The sequence below is a fragment of the Puma concolor genome, chromosome A1 (assembly GCF_028749965.1).
Source record: "Puma concolor isolate L17-30 chromosome A1, mPumCon1.1.hap2, whole genome shotgun sequence".
In the NCBI taxonomy this organism is placed as follows: domain Eukaryota; kingdom Metazoa; phylum Chordata; class Mammalia; order Carnivora; family Felidae; genus Puma; species Puma concolor.
The window spans coordinates 28,277,104-28,300,369 of NC_141667.1; the positions used below are offsets into that span (position 1 = coordinate 28,277,104).

Sequence of the window (23,266 nt, forward strand, 5' to 3'; positions counted from 1 at the left end):
CAATACAGTAAACAGGATATGAGGGTATAAATTTCTGAAGGGTGGGGGCGCCTGGGTGGCGCAGTCGGTTAAGCGTCCGACTTCAGCCAGGTCACGATCTTGCGGTCCGTGAGTTCGAGCCCCGCGTCAGGCTCTGGGCTGATGGCTCAGAGCCTGGAGCCTGTTTCCGATTCTGTGTCTCCCTCTCTCTCTGCCCCTCCCCCGTTCATGCTCTGTCTCTCTCTGTCCCAAAAATAAATAAACGTTGAAAAAAAAAAATTAAAAAAATAAATAAATAAATAAATTTCTGAAGGGTGAACTTTCTTTCAGAACAACCTGTACTTTGGTTTGAGCAGAGAGATGAGGATAGTTGTAAGGCATAAATGAACCACTTCAGTCATGTCCATCTGGGGGAAAAATGCCCCAAAGTGTCATTGAGTCAGATATACACAGCTGTTTCACCTAAGGATACCATCTTCTCAACGGGGTAGATTTAATTCAGATGTAATTGGGGAGTGGATTTAATCTATTTGATAATAACTCTATTTACCATTTCTTGCCACTTAATCTGATATACAATTTTAAAGCTACAAAACGTCTCAATCTTTCGAGATAATAAATATGGTTACAGAAGAATTAGAATCCAGTCTAAAGAGGAATGTATTGGAGCCCGATCAATTCCATCCATGGTAGCAAAGGAGAGGAAGCCTTCTCTGGAATACTAAGGGTCCCAGATCTATGGCATCCATACGTGACTGAAACTTCAGAATTTTTACCCACACCTCTAATTTGATTCTAAACAGCACCACACAGTTTCTGAACTTAAACTCGTATCCTTGAACAGCAGGAGAAGCACAGAGGGAGATGTGGATGTGACGGACGCCCTGGGCCCAGTAACCATGAGAGCAATTTGAGAGGTGAGTCACCACCTACCATCCTAGCGCTTGCTTAGACACATGGATACAGACCTGTCTCCTGAAGTGGAGAGATTAGGGACAGAAAATATCCATCATCGTCATCAAAAGTGAAGCATAAATATATTTTATACTTCAGCTTTTCATTTAAAACTGGAAAAAACAGAGGAAAAGGAAGATGGCGGCGTAGGAGGACGCTGGGCTCACCGCGTCCTGCTGATCACTTAGATTCCACCTACACCTGCCTAAATAACCCAGAAAACCGCCAGAGGATTAGCAGAACGGAGTCTCCAGAGCCAAGCGCAGACAAGAGGCCCACGGAAGAGGGTAGGAAGGGTGGCGAGGCGGTGCGTGCTCCACGGACTGGCGGGAGGGAGCCGGGGCAGAGGGACGGCTCGAAGGCCAAGCAGAGCCCCCGAGTCTGGCTTGCAAAAAGCGGAGGGGCCTGACGGACTGTGTTCCCACAGCAAGCGCGACTTAGCGTCTGGGAGGTCATAAGTTAACAGCTCTGCTCGGAAAGCGGGAAGGCTGGAGGACAAAGGGAAGGAGAGTTGCTGAGCCCCCTGACGACAGAGCTCAGTTTGGTGGGGAACAAAGGCGCTCGCCAGTGCCATCTCCCCCGCCCATCCCCCAGCCAAAATCCCAAAGAGAACCAGTTCCTGCCAGGGAACTTGCTCGCTCCGCGCAAACACCCAACTCTGTGCTTCTGCGGAGCCAAACCTCCGGCAGTGGATCTGACTCCCTCCTGCTGCCACAGGGCCCCTCCTGAAGTGGATCACCTAAGGAGAAGCAAGCTAAGCCTGCCCCTCCTGCCCCTGTGCACCTTGCCTACCCACCCCAGCTAAGACACCAGATCCCCAGCACCACAAGCCTGGCAGTGTGCAAGTAGCCCAGACCGGCCACGCCACCCCACAGTGAATCCCGCCCCTAGGAGAGGGGAAGAGAAGGCACACACCAGTCTGACTGTGGCCCCAGCGGTGGGCTGGGGGCTGACATCAGGTCTGACTGCGGCCCCGCCCACCAACTCCAATTATACACCACAGCACAGGGGAAGTGCCCTGCAGGTCCGCACCACTCCAGGGACTATCCAAAATGACCAAGCGGAAGAATTCCCCTCAGAAGAATCTCCAGGAAATAACAACAGCTAATGAACTGATCAAAGAGGATTTAAATAATATAACAGAAAGTGAATTTAGAATAATAGTCATAAAATTAATCGCTGGGCTTGAAAACAGTATAGAGGACAGCAGAGAATCTCTTGCTACAGAGATCAAGGGACTAAGGAACAGTCACGAGGAGCTGAAAAACACTTTAAACAAAATGCAAAACAAAATGGAAACGATGACAGCTCGGATTGAAGAGGCAGAGGAGAGAATAGGTGAACTAGAAGATAAAGTTATGGGAAAAGAGGAAGCTGAGAGAAAGAGAGATAAAAAAAATCCAGGAGTATGAGGGGAAAATTAGAGAACTAAGTGATACACTAAAAAGAAATAATCTACGCATAATTGGTATCCCAGAGGAGGAAGAGAGAGGGAAAGGTGCTGAAGGGGTACTTGAAGAAATCATAGCTGAGAACTTCCCTGAACTGGGGAAGGAAAAAGGCATTGAAATCCAAGAGGCACAGAGAACTCCCTTCAGACGTAACTTGAATCCACCTTCTGCATGACATATCATAGTGAAACTGGCAAAATACAAGGATAAAGAGAAAATTCTGAAAGCAGCAAGGGATAAACGTGCCCTCACATATAAAGGGAGACCTATAAGACTCGTGACTGATCTCTCTTTTGAAACTTGGCAGGCCAGAAAGGATTGGCACGAGATCTTCAATGTGATGAACAGAAAAAATATGCAGCCGAGAATCCTTTATCCAGCAAGTCTGTCATTTAGAATAGAAGGAGATGGGGCGCCTGGGTGGCGCAGTCGGTTAAGCGTCCGACTTCAGCCAGGTTACGATCTCGCGGTCCGTGAGTTCGAGCCCCGCGTCAGGCTCTGGGCTGATGGCTCAGAGCCTGGAGCCTGTTTCTGATTCTGTGTCTCCCTGTCTCTCTGCCCCTCCCCCATTCATGCTCTGTCTCTCTCAGTCCCAAAAAATAAATAAACGTTGAAAAAAAAAATTTAGAATAGAAGGAGAGATAAAGGTCTTCCCAAACAAACAAAAACTGAAGGAATTTGTCACCACTAAACCAGCCCTACAAGAGATCCTAAGGGGGATCCTGTGAGACAAAGTACTAGAGACATCACTACAAGCATAAAACATACAGACATCACAATGACTCTAAACCCGTATCTTTCTATAATAACACTGAATGTAAATGGATTAAATGCGCCAACGAAAAGACATAGGGTATCCGAATGGATAAAAAAACAAGACCCATCTATTTGCTGTCTACAAGAGACTCATTTTAGACCTGAGGACACCTTTAGATTGAGAGTGAGGGGATGGAGAACTATTTATCATGCTACTGGAAGCCAAAAGAAAGCTGGAGTAGCCACACTTATATCAGACAAACTAGACTTTAAATTAAAGGCTGTAACAAGAGATGAAGAAGGGCATTATAAAATAATTACAGGGTCTATCCATCAGGAAGAGCTAACAATTATAAATGTCTATGCGCCGAATACGGGAGCCCCCAAATATATAAAACAATTACTCATAAACATAAGCAACCTTAATGATAAGAATGTGGTAATTGCAGGGGACTTTAACACTCCACTTACAGAAATGGATAGATCATCTAGACACACGGTCAATAAAGAAACAAGGGCCCTGAATGAGACATTGGATCAGATGGACTTGACAGATATATTTAGAACTCTGCATCCCAAAGCAACGGAATATACTTTCTTCTTGAGTGCACATGGAACATTCTCCAAGATAGATCACATACTGGGTCACAAAACAGCCCTTCATAAGTTTACAAGAATAGAAATTATACCATGCATACTTTCAGACCACAATGCTATGAAGCTTGAAATCAACCACAGGAAAAAGTCTGGAAAACCTCCAAAAGCGTGGAGGTTAAAGAACACCCTACTAAAGAATGAGTGGGTCAACCAGGCAATTCGAGAAGAAATTAAAAAATATATGGAAACAAATGAAAATGAAAATACAACAATCCAAACGCTTTGGGACGCAGCGAAGGCAATCCTGAGAGGAAAATACATTGCAGTCCAGGCCTATCTCAAGAAACAAGAAAAATCCCAAATACAAAATCTAACAGCACACCTAAAGGAAATAGAAGCAGAACAGCAAAGGCAGCCTAAACCCAGCAGAAGAAGAGAAATAATAAAGATCAGAGCAGAAATAAACAATATAGAATCTAAAAAAACTGTAGAGCAGATGAACAAAACCAAGAGTTGGTTTTTTGAAAAAATAAACAAAATTGACAAACCTCTAGCCAGGCTTCTCAAAAAGAAAAGGGAGATGACCCAAATAGATAAAATCATGAATGAAAATGGAATTATTACAACCAATCCCTCAGAGATACAAGTAATTATCAGGGAATACTATGAAAAATTATATGCCAACAAACTGGACAACCTGGAAGAAATGGACAAATTCCTAAACACCCACACTCTTCCAAAACTCAATCAGGAGGAAATAGAAAGCTTGAACAGACCCATAACCAGCGAAGAAATTGAATCGGTTATCACAAATCTCCCAACAAATAAGAGTCCAGGACCAGATGGCTTCCCAGGGGAGTTCTACCAGACGTTTAAAGCAGAGATAATACCTATCCTTCTCAAGCTATTCCAAGAAATAGAAAGGGAAGGATAACTTCCAGACTCTTTCTATGAAGCCAGTATTACTTTGATTCCTAAACCAGACAGAGACCCAGTAAAAAAAGAGAACTACAGGCCAATATCCCTGATGAATATGGATGCAAAAATTCTCAATAAGATACTAGCAAATAGAATTCAACAGCATATAAAAAGAATTATTCACCATGATCAAGTGAGATTCATTCCTGGGATGCAGGGCTGGTTCAACATTTGCAAATCAATCAACGTGATATATCACATTAATAAAAAAAAAGCGAAGAAACATATGATCCTGTCAATCAATGCAGAAAAGGCCTTTGACAAAACCCAGCACCATTTCTTAATAAAAACCCTTGAGAAAGTCGGCATAGAAGGAACATACTTAAAGATCATAAAAGCCATTTATGAAAAGCCCACAGCTAACATCATCCTCAATGGGGAAAAACTGAGAGCTTTTTCCCTGAGATCAGGAACACGACAGGGATGCCCACTCTCACCGCTGTTGTTTAACATAGTGTTGGAAGTTCTAGCATCAGCAATCAGACAACAAAGGAAATCAAAGTCATCAAAATTGGCAAAGATGAAGTCAAGCTTTCGCTTTTTGCAGATGACATGATATTATACATGGAAAATCCGGTAGGCTCCACCAAAAGTCTGCTAGAACTGATACATGAATTCAGCAAAGTTGCAGGATACAAAATCAATGTACAGAAATCAGTTGCATTCTTATACACTAACAATGAAGCAACAGAAAGACAAATAAAGAAAGTGATCCCATTCACAGTTGCACCAAGAAGCATAAAATACCTAGGAATAAATCTAATCAAAGATGTAAAAGATCTGTATGCTGAAAACTATAGAAAGCTTATGAAGGAAATTGAAGAAGATATAAAGAAATGGAAAGACATTCCCTGCTCATGGATTGGAAGAATAAATATTGTCAAAATGTCAATACTACCCAAAGCTGTCTACACATTCAATGCAATCTCAATCAAAATTGCACCAGCATTCTTCTCGAAACTAGAACAAGCAATCCTAAAATCATATGGAACCACAAAAGGCCCCGAATAGCCAAAGTAATTTTGAAGAAGAAGACCAAAGCAGGAGGCATCACAATCCCAGACTTTAGCCTCTACTACAAAGCTTTAATCATCAAGACAGCATGGTATTGGCACAAAAACAGACACATAGACCAATGGAATAGAATAGAAACCCCAGAACTAGACCCACAAACGTATGGCCAACTAATCTTTGACAAAGCAGGAAAGAACATCCCATGGAAAAAAGACAGTCTCTTTAACAAATGGTGCTGGGAGAACTGGACAGCAACATGCAGAAGGTTGAAACTAGACCACTTTCTGACACCATTCACAAAAATAGACTCAAAATGGATAAAGGACCTGAATGTGAGACAGGAAACCATCAAAACCCTAGAGGAGAAAGCAGGAAAAGACCTCTCTGACCTCAGCCGTAGCAATCTCATACTCGACACATCCCCAAAGGCAAGGGAATTAAAAGCAAAAATGAATTACTGGGACCTTATGAAGATAAAAAGCTTCTGCACAGCAAAGGAAACAATCAACAAAACTAAAAGGCAACCAGCGGAATGGGAAAAGATATTTGCAAATGACATATCGGACAAAGGGCTAGTATCCAAAATCTATAAAGAGCTCACCAAACTCCACACCCGAAAAACAAATAACCCAGTGAAGAAATGGGCAGAAAACATGAATAGACACTTCTCTAAAGAAGACATCCGGATGGCCAACAGGCACATGAAAAGATGCTCAACGTCGCTCCTTATCAGGGAAATACAAATCGAAACCACACTCAGATATCACCTCATGCCAGTCAGAGTGGCCAAAATGAACAAATCAGGAGACTATAGATGCTGGAGAGGATGTGGAGAAACGGGAACCCTCTTGCACTGTTGGTGGGAATGCAAATTGGTGCAGCCGCTCTGGAAAGCAGTGTGGAGGTTCCTCAGAAAATTAAAAATAGACCTACCCTATGACCCAGCAATAGCACTGCTAGGAATTTACCCAAGGGATACAGGAGTACTGATGCATAGGGGCACTTGTACCCCAATGTTCATAGCAGCACTCTCAACAATAGCCAAATTATGGAAAGAGCCGAAATGTCCATCAACTGATGAATGGATAAAGAAATTGTGGTTTATATACACAATGGAATACTACGTGGCAATGAGAAAGAATGAAATATGGCCTTTTGTAGCAACGTGGATGGAACTGGAGAGTGTGATGCTAAGTGAAATAAGCCATACAGAGAAAGACAGATACCATATGGTTTCACTCTTATGTGGATCCTGAGAAACTTAACAGAAACCCATGGGGGAGGGGAAGGAAAAGAAAAAAAAGAGGTTAGAGTGGGAGAGAGCCAAAGCATAAGAGACTCTTAAAAACTGAGAACAAACTGAGGGTTGATGGGGGGTGGGAGGGAGGGGAGGGTGGGTGATGGGTATTGAGGAGGGCACCTTTTGGGATGAGCACTGGGTGTTGTATGGAAACCAATTTGACAATAAATTTCATATATTGAAAAAAAATAAATAAAACTGGAAAAAACACTACCTGGCCCCAAACATGTTTTAAGGTACATGTGATGTTTGGGAAAACTCGCATGGCTAGGTTATTGGAATTAGGGGCTGGAAGTGTGAAGAAAGAAGGAAGGAAAAGGATACCAAATCCAGAAAGCACATTTTTGGCATTGCTTATGTTGCTTGAGGAGAGGATATACTATACAGGTAAACCCACGCCTGTAGAGAGTCCATTTTTTAGTTTTTATTAAGAAAGGCAGAGAACCTAGGATGACTCTAAAGGATGGATCACATATGAAAAGAAATAATTTGGAAATTTAGCATGCCCATCTATAAGGAGAGAGGGGGGAGTGTGGAGCAAAGTCAACCCCAATGGCTGACATCTGGCCAAAACCAAACTGAGAGCAGGCTTTGCGTGAACCTGTGACAGACCTTTCATGATTTGTCCCACGCTTGCCCACGAGTTCAGTGACGAGAGGGGTCACCTCCTGTAATCAGCTGTTTACTTCATTTCACATTTACTTCCTGAACTCATTGATGTAACTCCAGGTCAGGCTGCCTCTGGAGAGAGACATGGTGCGGTGGCATCACCATGACAACAAGGGTGTAACGAGTGGATGTTCCCCGTATACCATTCAAACAACTGAGTGGAGATGGAGAGTTTTTATTTTAGCTGGTGGTATAGAAACAGTTAAATAGAGTGAAGAGCCAAGGAAGAACAATGTTTCAGGAAAAGGAAGCTCATCTTGCAAAAGGTGAAGAACAATGACATGACGAGGACGAGGTCTGGGGCATTGTGGGGCAGTGGGCTTTGGGAGGTGGATGTCGTCACAGCTTCCGTCCTAAATTCAGGGCCCGGAATGAACACTTGGCAAGACAAAATCCCGGCAAAAGGATAGAGGAAGGTGACGTAATCTACCACAGAAACATCTATATCAGCTTCACAACCTGGACTCCTGCTTATGCCCATGTGGGCAATGATGACCTAATCCTGAACTGAAAGAACTTCCACCAAGATTGGTACCTGTAAGCGCCCAGTGAACGCACCCTAAGAAGAAGGGAGAACCGGAATCTTCTACACTCAAAGTACTTTACGAGCTGGGTTGCATTTGCAAACATGTGACTACACCTTTTTGCAACAAAGACCAAACACTACGCAGTTCCGCAAAGCCCTGGAGGAGTGTGAAGTCTCTTTTTGTATTGCAATTCTGTTTGAATACATATATCAGTTGTGTCTCTTGAGGATGTGAGTTAAGAAAACAGCTGACATCAGATATGCCAAAGACAACAGTTCAGAGGAGCAGAAGGGTATGTCTGTCACTATCATTAAGCCTCCGGAGGCCCCTGGAGAGATGACCATGGGGTTCTAGTATTTTCAAATTGGCCTAAGCAGAGAAAGCCTCGAAGAGGGAGGAGGCAGAGAGGATGGAGAAAGGCAGGGACACAGAGTAGGGAGGGAAGGAGAGGGCCAGCCCTTGAGTGCTTCTGCTTGCTAGGCTCTCTGCTGTCCGCGTTGTGGTCAGATTGAGGTCGATGAGGTGCATGAAACCGAGTTTAGTTCTCGATGCCTTCCAGGTAGGATATGTGGGTCCGGCTCTACAGGTACCCTTGGTATTGCTATTATCTGCCTTTCTGTACCCAAAACTCTCCTCTCTTGATCTCATGAAGCCTTGTAATGAGGGGTTGGGGGCACCTGCTGCCATCTGTATCTTACAAATGAGAAAGCCGAGGTGACAGATGGAGCCTTTGCTTGCAGCTGAACCAGCTGGGGCTGGGAGTGGAATCCAGGTCTCCTGACTTCGTGGGTCCCCTCAATCCTGGCCAGAACAGGAATTATTTTTAAGCCTGGGTTCATCCTGCTGGCAAGCCAGGGTGAACAGGGGTAGCCATAGGTAGGGAGCAGTGGTTTGGAGTCAGAAGGCTTGGGGTCAAGTCCTAGCTCTGCTGCCTCTCAGGTGTGGACCTTGGTTTCCCGATTTTTTAAAGTGGAGAGGGGAGGGTTTTTTTTTAATATAGCTTTAAATTTCCTTAGAGTTTTAAGTTCTGTGACCACGGCATCCTATTTCAATGCTCATTCTTTTACCCCCCTGTCTCCATTTTGCCATTATCCTATCTGAATTTTAAGGTGACTCTGAATCTTCTTTCTTCCTTTCAAAGCTGATTTCTAAGACTTCCATTTGCATTTTTTCAAGCCGAGTGACTCAAAACTGTTCCATTAAGCGTCTTGGGCAGAAGCATTGAGCTCTTTCTTTCAGCATTACTTAGAAGCAGCTATTCGGAGGTCCTGAACTGTGCCGACAAGCACGGGGAGACTGCTGATTAGCAGAGAATTGCTGCTTCCATCCCTCCCCTCTGGTAAGAATAGGTAGAGAATGCAAATATAAATGCAGTTGGTAAATGGGAACTCTCCTTTTGAGAATGCCTTTAAAACATTTGCCAGAGATGTCTACAGACTTTGGCAATGGCCTTAAGTTTTGACAGATGTCCTCATTTTGGCTGGCATTCTGAGTCCCTTGGGGGAACTTCCTGACCCGAGTTTTGAAACGGCTGAAAGTATTTTCCCTCTCCCCCTCCTCCGTTGGGAATTGGTAAACAATCCCACCAACCTTGTTCTCTTTTCAAGCTGATAGCAGAGCTCCTTTAATGAAGTATCAGGTGGGAGTTTGTTTAGCTTGGCTCTGATGGCCAGAGATGCTCCCCTCACAGCCAGAGAGCACAGCGGTAGTAGGCATGATGCATGTTGACGCTACGAGGCCTTGCTTTCCAGTTTTGTTTCCTTTGGCTCTTCCCTTTTCCATTGGTTCAAATGTGTTCACTGAGTAACGGTTCGGCCTTTCTCGGTTTTGTTACCCACCCTCCCGGCCACCCCGCACCCCCCTCCCTGCCCAGTTGAACCTGGTGCACAGCTGCATTTTCTAATTGTTTGCACTGGAGAATCTCGACAGTGGCTTCCTCCCCAGGGGCCCCGGAAAACATCTGGGCACATTGTCTGCAAATGACAAAAGAAGGCATTTGGCAAAACTGTGAGGACAAGACACATATGATACCAGTCAGGATAGGAGGGCTTCTTAATTTGATATTGAGATTCCTCCCATACTCCTCTCCCACTTAGGACAAAAACCTAATACTTTGGTTTGAAAAGATAATTTTTTCTTAGAAACCAGTTTTGTGGGCACTTTACAAAGGAAACTGACTTCAGTGCCAGCCTGGAAACAACTTGCTCAAGAGTTATATGGGTAAGCGCATCTGAAAGAATAGGAATAATTAGGTATCTGATTTGATGTTCAGGTGGGTACAGTAAGTGAGAACAAAAGGTGAGTACAAGAATGGCTCTGTAGAAATCTTATGCATTCGAGGCTCTGAGAACTAATCTCAATGCGTTCATTTGCGGTTTACCTGATTTTATTTTCAAAGCAAAACGAGTTGTAAAAATCCCTATAATTGCTCAGAGTCTGAAGGCCTTTCTACTAAAGGTTTCCTCCAAGGGGGCTTTGGTTCAAGTAAGTAAAATTTGGCCCCTGATGAATGATATTCTTCATATGCGTTTCTGATCCTGATACTGGGAAAATCTGATCGGTCATACCACGTGCAGAGCAGACTTTAGAGAAACCAGACCAAAATCTCAAAACTCACTGATTGGCAGCCCAGCCCACTGGGGAGCTCCGTCCTGAAGGGCCCTACGTTTGTCAAGCCAAGTGTGTATGGACTGCACCCATGGTAGGCACCTCTGCAGAGAAGAAACAGTGAGAAGATGGGGTCAGGCTCAGTTTTCTTTGATTGCTGGCCTGTGGACTATTGTGTAGGACAGAAGAGAAGATCCGTGAAGCCTATGGAGACAACATAGAACACCATTAATGTGTAACTCCAATGATTTCTAAGAAACCTTCTGAGCCTATGCCCGGAGAATTTACTTATTTGTCTTTTCTGATGGTGTCATAGACACGAAATTGTGAAAGGAAGATCTGGAGAGTATCTGGGCAAGAACTCTGACCTTGGCACCTGCCCTACTTAGTCACTCTTAAGCAAAGAGACTCATCTTTTAGCAACACGTCCGGAATTATATTCAATGAGTATTATTCTCTTAAGCAGTCACCTTGAGAAACCAAATATTTGTTCTGTGATGTCGCTGTTGTGCAAATGCCTCATGAGCCACTTTATCTGGTGCATAAAAAAACGACAACACAGGTTTTGTTTCTTTTTGAACCTGAAACTACCACAGTTAGTATAAATCATTCTGATCACCCATCTTGGCTTCAAATGGGTTTTGATAATTCTCAAATCAAAATCACCCTTAAATGAGGATTTAGGATTATTAAGGCTATTCAAAAGGATGGTCATCTATCTTGAAAGAGGAGACACAACTGTGTGTTGAACCCTAGCAACACATGTCCACTTTGAATAGATCAATACTTATCTGGACATGTATATTCTGGGAGGTTTATTTGGGTAAAACATCAGTCACATTTTTTATTGCCATATTTCTTTGACAGTAAATGTTTCCTTATGCCTATAGTTACTGTGGGGCATATTATATGGAATGTGCAGTATTGGATGTGCTGTGGTCATCAGATCTTCTTTGGAAATGAGACAGAATCTATGGCCAGACAGGTAAAAGAATGGGACTATCTCTTCATTCCATGTACTTTTACTGTAAGTCACCCTCTGACATAAACCTTATTAAAAGATAATGCTTGAAAGTGCTATACAGGGGCACCTGGGTGGCTCAGGTAGTTAAGCATCAGACTTTGGCTCAGTACGTGATCTTATGGTTCGTGAGTTTGAGCCCCACATCAATTGTCCGCTGTCAGTACAAAGCCCGCTTCAGATCCTCTGTCTCCCTCTCTGCCACTCCCCATCTCATGCTCTCTCTCTGTCTCAAAAATAAATACATTAAAAAAGGTGCTATATAAAATTACCCAAAGGAAGAAACTGCAAACAAAATGCTGTTTTCTATTGTTTTTAATGCTAATATAGCTACCAAGGGTTTATAATTAATCTGTTACGTTGTCAATTTTCAAAAGTCACCCAGAGAAGTAGAAATATACAGGTTCAATATGTATCCTCTGAACTTAGGGAGGAGAAGAGGTGAAAATTTGGTGCCACTGGCACTAAGAAGTAAGTAGAGGGCTCCTGATCATAAGCAGAGATGAAAATGTGTCCACTGTCATATGGTAGAGCCGTGGGCATCTACGCATATAGACCAGTTATTCACCACTTGGCATATATCGTGGTCAATACCACACCTTCAGAGTCCAAAAACTGTCAAATGACCATCTATTTAATTTTATCAGATGATCTATGACATAAGTAGTACTCCAAGCTGTTTTTTACCCCAGTCAGGGACCCCTACCTTGAATGAGGCCAGTTTAGATGGGGTTATCCAGTCATAAAATTCATTTCACTGATACTACTCTAAAATCAGAATGATGCTCCTGGGAAAGCACCCCTCCGCCTTCCCCATGCTATATTTTAAAGACGCACATTTAGTATTGGGGTAAGTCAATGTTATCAAAGTTGAATATTCCAAGGTGTGATTACCTGAAAGAAATAAGGTCTGTGCGATTTGTGTGTGCTCTGGCCATCAGCATGGCTAGGTCATTGGCTTCGGAGCCACTGTTCACAAAGAAAATGACCTGGAGGGAAACAGAAGACACAAGGCCTCATACATTAATTTATGTCCTTCTTCCCCAATTAATTCAAAATTGCTAAGACTGTGTCCCAGCCTCTAATTAGGAAGGAGGGTTCCTTTCAGAAAAGCAGCTCTATCACTCAAGTACTATATGAATTCTACAGCTTTTCAGTGAGCAGCTGCTAAGTGCTAGAGATACAAAACTGGCTAAGGATTGTCCCAGTTGTGAAACTTCTCGACTTTCACTGGCTTTATTCAATGCTCTACAAAATGCCAAGATGAGGAGACCCACTGAAGGGTATGTAGTGGTTAGTGGATGAGTGGATCTGAGGACCGGGTTGCTTAGCTCCTGAACCACAACCACCCGACAGGGTTCTGAAGGCTTGGACAAGGCAGGCTCCCTGGTCCTGTAGTCTCAGAGGATGTCCCTGCTTGTCTGTTTGGTGTGTGTTAATGTTGAGAAAACAAGCGAACACACAAAACACGCAGCTCCTCTTGGCTAAGAGAAAGGGGAGAACTGAAGGGAACTGGGTCCTCCGGGCTCGGGGCCTGGGAAGCATGAGCTTGTGTCCTTGCTGATGTCCCTGCTTCTGCGCCTCTGTGAGCATGACTGGGCTAGACTTAGGTTGCCTCTAGCCCAGCTTTCTTCATTTCTTGCAGAGGGTGAAGTAGATAGAGAAGCTATAGTAAGAAAAGCCAATACCAGGTACTGGGCACTATACATATATGACATATAGTACTATATTTACATGTTATACATCTATATTATATATATCTACAGGTACTATGTATATTCTTATATATATACTAACTTATTGAATCCTGAAGTGCAAATCTTGGCCGACATTTTAACATCTCAATTCAGTTAAAAACCAGTCATTTCTGATGCAGAAAAACATCTCGTTTAGCAAAAAAATGTCTAAGTGCATCTTAGAGCAAATGAACTGAACAGGATATTAATTTTATCAAAAAATGGCTCCACTTTGGGGGCGCCTGCGTGGCTCAGTTGGTTAAGTGTCTTACTCTTGATTTCGGCTCAGGTCACGATCTCGTGGTTCGTGAGATCTAGCCCCACGTCGGGCTCTGCGCTGATAGCCCAGAGCCTGCTAGGGATTCTCTCTCTCCCTCTCTCTCTGTCCCTCCCTTCCTAGTGCTCTCTTTGTCTCTCTCAAAAATCAATAAATAAACATAAAAAAATTGGCTCCACTCTATAACAGGAGACATACAAATGAATTCGTAGAGGAGCCCTGGAGCAAAGAGATGAAAAACTCTTGAGGAACATAGAGCAGAGTGTCCATAAAGGAGCGCTGGGGCTTCTGCTAAGTGATTTTGCAGAGATGTGGCAGTGAGGAGAACTTCGAGAAGAGGCAGAGGCTTGGAGGTGACGAGTGAACACTGGCTGGCTTCACCAGCAATTCATAATTCCCACTTTCTCCTCGATTGCTCTCAGAAATGGCTATTAGCTCACTATTTCAGATGTTCGATTCGTGGACCAAATTCCCTGTTCATATTCCTGCTTCCTCGGGAAGCTCTCATGGGGTCATGAGACCCCTGTTCCTTTAAGATAGGATCATCATACCTTTAGAGGCTCTGGAAGAAGTGCCAAAAGCTTCTCTGCGAACTCATGGGTTGGAGAGTGGAAAAAGAGGGCGCTTGTGTGCCACAGGCGTCCAAGCTGGTTTTGTGCCACTGCGTTCACCTTCCTGGATAAACACAAGAGCTGAGTTCCCCACGCAACCAGTGGGCACGTTCCTCCAAAACACACACACACACACACACACACACACACACACACACACACACCAGCCATTGACCCTGAATCTATGGCTAGTTCTCAAATAGTTTCAAGAGGCTGGTTTCATCCACATGTGAGGAAGAACTGTAACCAGTAGAGCTGTCTGGCAATGGGATGGGTGCCTTGAAAGGTAATGGGGTCTTCGCCAAGGGAAGTGTTCAAAAGGAGACCAAATGATTATCCCTTACAGATTTTAGAAAAGAAAGTCCTATTTTAGGAGGGAGTTTGGGACATAGATTCTCTTCTGATTAGGATTTCTTATTAAATACCCTTTAAACAGTTTCCAAACTAAAGAGGACTATATCTAAGCCCAGGTGTCTTTTCATTTTATTCTTCTAAAGAGTTACAGATACATCAAACACAGGTATACAAGAGCAGGCCTTCTTCCTTCAGAGGAGATTCCAATATCTGCTTCCTAATAGTGGTCACTTCGGATGAACGCTTTGTAACTATGAAACCATATCCTGTGAAGGATCAGAAGGTTGGCGTTGAAGGATAGTAAGAACTTAGGGTACATAGAGAGGTAGGACCTGACTAGGAATGCCTTGAAAACATAAGCCAGGCTATTTAAACTTGATCCAAAGGGCATCAATGGCTAAAGGTACACACCAGTTCTGTTTGTTACTAATAATTTTCTCTCAAAAAAGAATCAGTGAAGTGGTTAAATAAATAATGATTAAGTGATTTTGAGAAGTACCAGTTCAAACAGATTTCTTTACTGCAGGACTTGCCAGTGCTTTTATTAGACAAATACATACTATTTCTCCCCAGGAGGGAGATGGAGTTTACAGGGTTTTTAAAATTTATTTTTTCATGGGGCCCTTTACCAACTAACTTCTGTGGTCTGGGTTTTATGACTCATTTTAGAAAATTGCAGACAATCAATGAACTCTTACAGTTAACAGATAATTGACGAAAGCGTTTTTTTGCAAAGTAAATATGTGAGCCCCATGAGGGTAGATTGAAAAGGGTAAGACTGGTAATGGTGAATCCAGTCATGAGGACAAGGTAGCCTTCCAGGTGTGCCAGAAAGAGAGGTTCTAGAGACTGGGCTTGGTGGGAACCAGTAGGGGCCAGTAGGAGAGGCATTTCAGTGGAGGGAAAGCTAGATCTCAGTATCAGGTTGCCTCTGGGCAGGGAAGAGTCGAAGATGACTTCATTCTTGCCTGTAACATTGGGGAAACTCATGGATTAGTTGAGACATGCAGCCAGTGGCCGCCCAGCTCCTTCACATGGTAGGAGGTTCACTTGTGCACTTTGAATACATGAATATGGAAATAGAAATATTATAGTAGAGGGTTTGATGGATTTGGCGCTAATGTTGGATTTTAGCTGATGGTGGAATATCATGGGGTGTGTGTGTGTGGGGGGGGTGTCCTGGAGGCTGCAGGAAATGTGGGGCGCCTTAATGCCCACTCTGGGCTTATTAGAGTTATTATAGTAGCTTGGCGAGGGAGCAAGATGAAAGAGAGAGTTGGGGGAGGCTGCTGAAAATGTCACAAAATGATCAGGATGGGGAAAAGGGGTGGAGCTGAGACTATGGGCAGAGTATTAATGCACGAAGAGGGTATAGAGAGAAGAGCAGAGGGTGAAGGGAAGAGGCTGGGGCCCCTTGAGTCAGGGGGTCAGAGGGCAAGCTTCAGGGTCAGAGGGAGATCAGGAGAAGCACAGAGGTCATGAAAGGAGTGGTGGACTAACGGGGACGATGCCCAACATTATTCATGAGAACGTGTAAAACGTTTCACTACTTTGTTTATCTTTTCCTTCCTTCATGTGTGTTTACTGTATGTTTTAGACTGCACCAGAATTTTATTTTACATGCTCCTTAGAACCTCGCATGGGACCAGTGACTCCCGGAGACAGAAATAGGAAGGCTGTGGCAGGAATTGGTGAGGCCAGACCCTGGGATTACAACTCACTCCTACCACCCGACAGCGTCTCCAGAAGACCCTTTGCTCCTACTTTTGACAGAAGGACCCAAACTTATTCAATTCATTTTGGCTTGCTGCTTTATTTTGGTTCCGCTTCACGTGAGTTTTGTTGGTCAGATTATGAAAGACAAGAGAAAAATAGGCATTAAATTAAATAATGGCATCAAAACCAAGAGGACCACAGAAGACCCTGCCGAGAACATTTGTGTGGGTGCACTGATGACCAAAGATCCAGAGAATCTTAGGATTGACGCATCCATATGTTTCTAATGTAAATTTCCAGCTCTGATTCCATCTTTCTCTTACCATGCTTTCTTGCCTCATCTATCAGTCAGGGGTGATGGAGAGCCTTAGGCTAGAAGTGATTTCTCATTTCATCACCCCACACCCCACACACCTGTCCCACGGCTCTCTGAGAACTGCCTCCCTTCCCTTCTTTCTGCCTATTCCTCAGTGTGTTGCCTTTCTTTGGGAAGCTGTTTCTAGCAAGGGCGAACACACACATACACAGCAATGCTCCCATCACGCGGTACACGCCATGCTGCCTGGGAATGAATGACCCTTGCCTTGTCAAGAAAACAGAAAGTGCGGTGCAAAGATTTTTTTGTTACCCAGGAGATAGCAGGGAGCGTGTCAGCCAGAAACTGGGATATGCCTAAGGAGAGAGAATTTTTAACCAGAGTTCTGGATCACGAACATGAGCATTAGCCTGTACTCCATATATTCTTCTGGAGTAAAAAGACTGGAATTTGAGGACACTCACGGGTGGCAGTGACCAACACTGACGGTGACAATCCCAGAAAAGCAATCCAGGTATCTGTTTCCCTCATGGTCAAATAGCCATTCCATGTGACCCTGGTGGAGCAGCAAAGGCTTCGGAAAATATGCAGTCGGGACAGGAGGAAGATGCAGCCTGTGGACCTCCAGGACGCGGTCATAGGCGAGGGACTGCGAAAAGGCAAGATTTCAGTGTATAAGATCTCCCTTTTCCTTAAGAGCTCCACATTTCTTACCAGATCAACAGCAGGTCACATGCCGTGTGCCTTGCCTCTCTACTGACCGAGCATTAGGCTGCTGTGATGTGCCCACAAGTGGCTGTATTTGCCCCATGTTCCCTCTTTGCCCCAGGTCCTTTCTCTCAAGTACAGGACATTATTAATGTGTCCCTTCGATCCCTTTCTAGATCATACATGGAAGAAGGAGGCTGAAATATTCTACCTCTAAATGGAAAGTCTTGTCTTTGAATTCCTTTTAGCTGTAGAATAAAATAAAAAGACTTTGGAAGTAAATGTCTGCAGTAATGTCTTGACTCTCTTTCTTTTTTTCCCTGCATTTTTTTTTTTTTTTTTGAGAATAAACAAAGGAGGCGCTGGTGGTGTTCATGTCTTTAATTATCAAAACTTTCTCCTATACCGCTCTTCTTTGTGGGCCCGTCCCGACTGCTGAATCTACAATTTCTAATCTGTGAGTGTCATGTAGAATAAAGGGTATGGAAAGGAAGGGAGGGAGGAAGGGAGGGGGGATAGACAGAGGGAGAGAGAGCATGAGAGCGCCTGATATTTCTTAGTCTGAGAGCAAAATTATAACTTCCTAGTTTGGAGGGAAGGACTCGTGAAGGTCAGATCGCGTAGTGCCATATGAGGTAATCAAAATCAGAACAACATTTTATTTATTTATTTTTACAGTTTATTTATTTATTTTGAGAGAGAGACAGAGAGAGTGAGTGGGGGAGGATGAGAGATGTGCTCTGTTGGTGCAGAGCCTGATGTGGAGATCCAACCCATGAAACTGTGAGATCATGACCTGAGCCGAAATCAAGAGTTGGAGGCTTAAATGACTGAGCCACCCAGATGCTCCCAGAGCAATATTTTATTTTGCTTTTTAAAAATGTTTTTACAGAGAGGGAGGGAGGCAAACCATAAGAGACTCTTAAGGACTGAGAACAAACTAAGGGTAGATGGAGGGGAGGGTGGGGGAGAGGGGAAAGTGGGTGATGGGCATTGAGGAGGGCACCTGTTGGGATGAGCACTGGGTGTTGTATGGAAACCAATTTGACAATAAATTATATTTAAAAATGTTTTTAAATGTTTTTATTTATTTGTGTGTCTGTGTGTCTGTGTGTGTGTGTGAGAGAGAGAGAGAGAGAGAGAAAGACAGAGCGAGAGAAGAGAGTGAGTGAGGAGGGGCAGAGAGGGGTTTGTGGACAGAGAATCTGGAGCTGGCTCCGCACTGGCAGCAGAGAGCATGATGCGGGGCTCGAACTCACAAACTGTGAGGTCGTGACCTGAGCTGAGATCACAAGTCAAGCACTTAACTGACTGAGCCCCACATGTGCCCCTAGAACATTTTAAAAAGCAAATCTGTGGCACCACAAATGTGATATATGTATTTGTGTGTGTGTGTCTACATCTGTATCCTTGTGATACAAACGGATCGTCTCTTTCTTGTACACTTGGTTGCTCAGTCTCTGCTCTGTGTCTCTCTCACACACACCCATTCATGCAGCAGCACGGAGCAGAGTAAGAGGGTTCGGATGCTCCTAGTGACTTGTAGGTAGAATATCTAGGATGCCCTGGCTAAGCGGCAGGCAGGACCTTGGCGGGTTTTTCTTGAGGAAACAATTTTGCCCTTTCAAGAAGAACCACCCTCTTGGGTTTCCCTAAAATTCTGACTCTTACCTGGTATTTTTCAGGTGTGAAGTCACATGGAGGCATTCTGGGTTTTGTGTGGAGACCAAGCTTGGTCACAGATGTCCAGAAAGCACCTATCAAGGGTAAAGTGAACTTAGGGCCCACAGTTGAACAGCAAACTAGCCTGCTTGTAAAAATCACATATACTAAGTAATCTGAATCAAGACCCTTAGGCAATTTCGTTTATTTCTTAGTTAAAAAAAAAATACTTCAGGGGCGCCTGGGTGGCTCAGTCGGCTAAGTGGCCGACTTCAGCTCAGGTCATGATCTCGCGGTCCGTGAGTTCGAGCCCCACGTCGGGCTCTGTGCTGACAGCTCAGAGCCTGGAGCCTGTTTCAGATTCTGTGTCTCCCTCTCTCTGACCCTCCCCTGTTCATACTCTGTCTCTCCCTGTCTCAAAAATAAATAAAAACGTTAAAAAAATAAATAAATTAAATAAATTAAAAAATACTTCGAATCGACCTTTAGTTAGGACTTAAAAACTAAGGTATCTCAATAACACATTTTCTGGAGGAAAAAAGGAGAATTTCTTTCAACTATAGTAAAAAAAAATCATGGGGGCTATTGGAAGAAGCCATCGTTTTTCCCACTGCGGTCCCTCACAATCTCCCCCCACACCCTGCCAGGTGGACTAATCTCTCTCTTCAGTTGGTCAGACTGCTGGCACTGTGGTGCATGGATCGAATATATCGTCCGTGTCAATAGAGGTGCTTTCTAAGCTTTGAGCTGCTTGGTGCCTGAATCCTGGTGCCAATTTCAGTTCCTGACACCAGGTTGGCTCTCCGTAAACAGTGAACGAATGGCTGTTGACTAGTCTTGTAGAGAATCAGGAGAGTCAGGTGCCAGGCAGTGTCCCATAATAACAAATGCGTGCATAGAGATGTGTAAGACAAAACACAACACAAAGACCTTCCTCCCAAACACAACACAAAGACCATGAGGACCCAAGACCAGACCGTGGCAAAGCAAAGATGAGGTCAGCAGAGGAATCACTTAATATTTGGGGCTGGAAGGGGCCTCAGGTTTTTGTCGTCAAAATGCTTATGTTCTAGACGAGGAAGGCAGACCCAAGTGGTGGTAAATTAATTTGCTTAAGTTTGCCAAGCTAGCTAGCTGCAGAACAAGAATGAAACTCCAAATTTCAGGCTCCCAGCCTACTTCTCATTCATTGGCCACTTTTGCCCTTCCTTTCCAGCACAGATCTTGACCTGTGTATAGCAGTGGGATGGGACAATAGAGTTAAAGAATATCACAGTGGGAAGAGACGTCTAGAAACCTTGTGGAAAAGAATACAGCTAATTTTGAAGACTTAAGGTCAGTGTCAAGATAATATTACATGTGGAGAGCTGAGAAAATGATGTCTCTTACTCAGCATAAAGGTCTGAATGGGTAGATGAAATGTTGGTATTTTGTGTGGCTGTGAAGTCACAGTCCTGAGAAACACAATGAACAATTGTGTTTTAAATGAAGCTGGAAAGGAAAAGCTCTGAATATGTTTTCTTTCAGAGAGATCCCATTCACTTTTCTGCTTTAAATAATCACTAATGTCATTAATTTGCTCTTACTTTAAAAACAAATGGCTTTCGGCTAGCCAGCAAAGAAATGAGAAAAAAATAACACCTTAAGTTTTCTGAGAATTTCACCTTTTGAAAAGCTTTTCATTGTGTCTATCTACATTAATTACTCTTCTGAAACGGCAACAAAATAGACCGAGTGTTTCTACGAATTCAAATTCCCTTCACTCCTTCAGTCCCATATTTTCCTGCCTGCACAATTGGAGCAGCCCATTGAGAAGGCTGGAAGCTCTCTTGACTCCAAACCGATAGCAACTCTGATAGTAGGCTGGCAGTGGAGACAGAGTTGAGAAGAAGGACTGCATAAAGAAGAGCCTAGATTTTAAACAGTCAAGGCAGGTCGATTCAGTCATTGGTTCACCTAACTGAATGGAATGTGACGGTGGAGTGAGAGCTCCAAACGAAATACATAAAATCATGTTGGAAGCAAGGACAGAAGGGAGGAAGGAAGGGAGGGAGGGAGGGAAGGGGAAGGAAGGAATATTTGAAAATACACAATGGACATAGTTCATAGAACATTAAGGTGATTTATTAAAGTGCTAACTATGCCTTATTCCTGCATAGTGTATTAGGTAACCTTTATGTATTTATTTTTTAAGTTTATTTATTTTGAGAGAGAGAGAGACAGAGAGAGCAAGAGCATGTGCAGGCAAGGGAGAGAGAAAGAGAGGGAGAGAGAGAATTCCCCGCAGGCTAGGCACTGTAGGTGGGTGCTTGAGGCAATGATACTACCTCCTGGGGCATGGTGGACATTCATGAGGAGGCTTTATGTCTTTTAAAGTCATCATCCTTGAGTATCTGCTTATTGCAGTTAATGCTTAATTTTGAATTGCTTTCATTTCTTCTTTATGTTACAGCTAAAACACCGCATTGTTTTCATTCTGAAATTGTGCATAGTTGGGTTTTATTATCCATGGGTTTCATTTCAGGGCAAGAGCAGGCCCTGAAAAATACTGGGCACGGACAGGGGGCATGGGGCTGCTTGGGGAAGGATCGCTCTGTCAGATGGCCTGGATCCAAGCCCCCATGCAGGCCTAATCCCAGAATCCCAGGCCACAGACTCTGAGCCCAGCCCAGCCCCTCTCGCCAACCCTCAGCTCACCCCCGTGCCCCTGGTTTCCACTCACGGCTCAAGGAAGGGCACATCTTGGGGATCCTGGAAGAGGAGGTCTGCAGGTGCAAAGCTCTCAGCAAGTGTCTCCCGGCGGGAGTCCTCCCTCCCAGCCAGGGAGCCAGTACCTGTGGAAGCAGGTCGGGGGAAGGGCTTGAACTGCTCACTGGCCAGATGGACTTTGAGTTTAGGACAGAAGGGGAGGAGCTCGAGGGGGGTTCTGGAGCGGTTGCTGCCTTCACTTGGGCCAAGCCCCAGAGCTTCCAGGGCAGGCACCGGTGCCTTAGGGCAGAGAAAAGAAAACGAAGTGGGAGACAGGAGAAAGAAGGAGGGCAGACAAAGTATAGGTCTTCTGGACTAGTTTTGTTAGTTTTGTGTTCCAGCAGGTTCTCATCAGGACGCACGTCTCTCTGTGAGGGTGGTGATGGCTGTGGGGAAGGCTCAAGGTATCGTTGAAGGGGATAGAGATTGAGAAATGAGGGGTGTGAATAAGAGAGAGAGAGAAGGAGGATGTACATGGAGTGGGTAAAGAAATGGGTGTTGGTATTGGGGTTCTCCTGGAAGAGAAGGAGGACAAAAGTGAAGGGAGTTGGCACTCTCCAGGGAAGGAGAAGGGAACCCAATAGTGAGGAAGGCCCTGGACAACTGTGCATCTGAATAGGGCAAGAAGGGGAGAGCTGAGGAGTTAGGGTGTTTTAATTTTATTATATTTCAATTTCTAAAATTCCCACTTGGCACTCCTGCTGACCCCGCCCTGAATCTCCATGGGCAACTATTTCATGGGGTTAATATATGTCTTTCTGTTGCTTTGTACTCTTGGGAAATGTCTATAATGTTTGCAGCAGAGGCCCTTTTAGTTTATCTAAATGTATGCTTTCTTTTTCGCTCACGGCTATTTTTTTAAGACCCATCCGGGCTGCTATAAGTATCTCTTTCCCAGGTTTTCCACCGCTGTGGCCCAGGAGCCCATGTGCCTGGGCGTGGCAGTGACAAGTGGGGACAGCAACGAGGGCAGGTGGAGCTTGGTGGGGAAAAGGTGTTGGTTCACAAACTAGCCCCTGTATGCGGAGGGCGTGGACAGACTGATGGAAGAGGCAGGCCGCTCCAGATTTCTAGGTGGCATGTTTGATGCGAGGGGGGTCACTTAAGAGGCTTGTCCTGGGTGGCAGCCACGAGACCAGTAGGTCTCTACCTCTACCCGCTGGAGTCTTGGAAGTTTACATAGGGGCCTTAACTAGATTCACTGGATTCTTTCTTAGAATCTCCATCTCTCAGGTGTCCCACCCAGATGCTCTCAACAACACTCTCTCGAGGCAGCTGAAACCTT

At 44.3% G+C, this 23,266-nt stretch overlaps 1 protein-coding gene across 3 annotated transcripts in view; it reads right to left on the reverse strand.

Moving 5' to 3' along the window:
• AGXT2 (alanine--glyoxylate aminotransferase 2) overlaps positions 1-22,472 on the reverse strand; it is a 47,093-nt gene extending 24,621 nt beyond the window's left edge. The window contains exons 1-7 of one of the 3 annotated variants that reach the window (XM_025923763.2): positions 21,956-22,112; positions 19,243-19,328; positions 17,328-17,512; positions 14,418-14,541; positions 12,748-12,842; positions 10,843-10,936; positions 10,105-10,198 (exon numbers count right to left, since the gene is read on the reverse strand). In XM_025923763.2, the coding sequence (XP_025779548.2) occupies positions 10,105-10,198; positions 10,843-10,936; positions 12,748-12,842; positions 14,418-14,541; positions 17,328-17,512; positions 19,243-19,328; positions 21,956-21,974 (697 nt within the window). In that variant the 5' untranslated portion in view covers positions 21,975-22,112. Of the gene's footprint in view, positions 1-10,104; positions 10,199-10,842; positions 10,937-12,747; positions 12,843-14,417; positions 14,542-17,327; positions 17,513-19,242; positions 19,329-21,930 lie in introns of all 3 variants that reach the window. The other 2 variants (XM_086676893.1, XM_086676900.1) reach the window with 2 other exon arrangements.
• Positions 22,473-23,266: the final 794 nt, after the last annotated feature.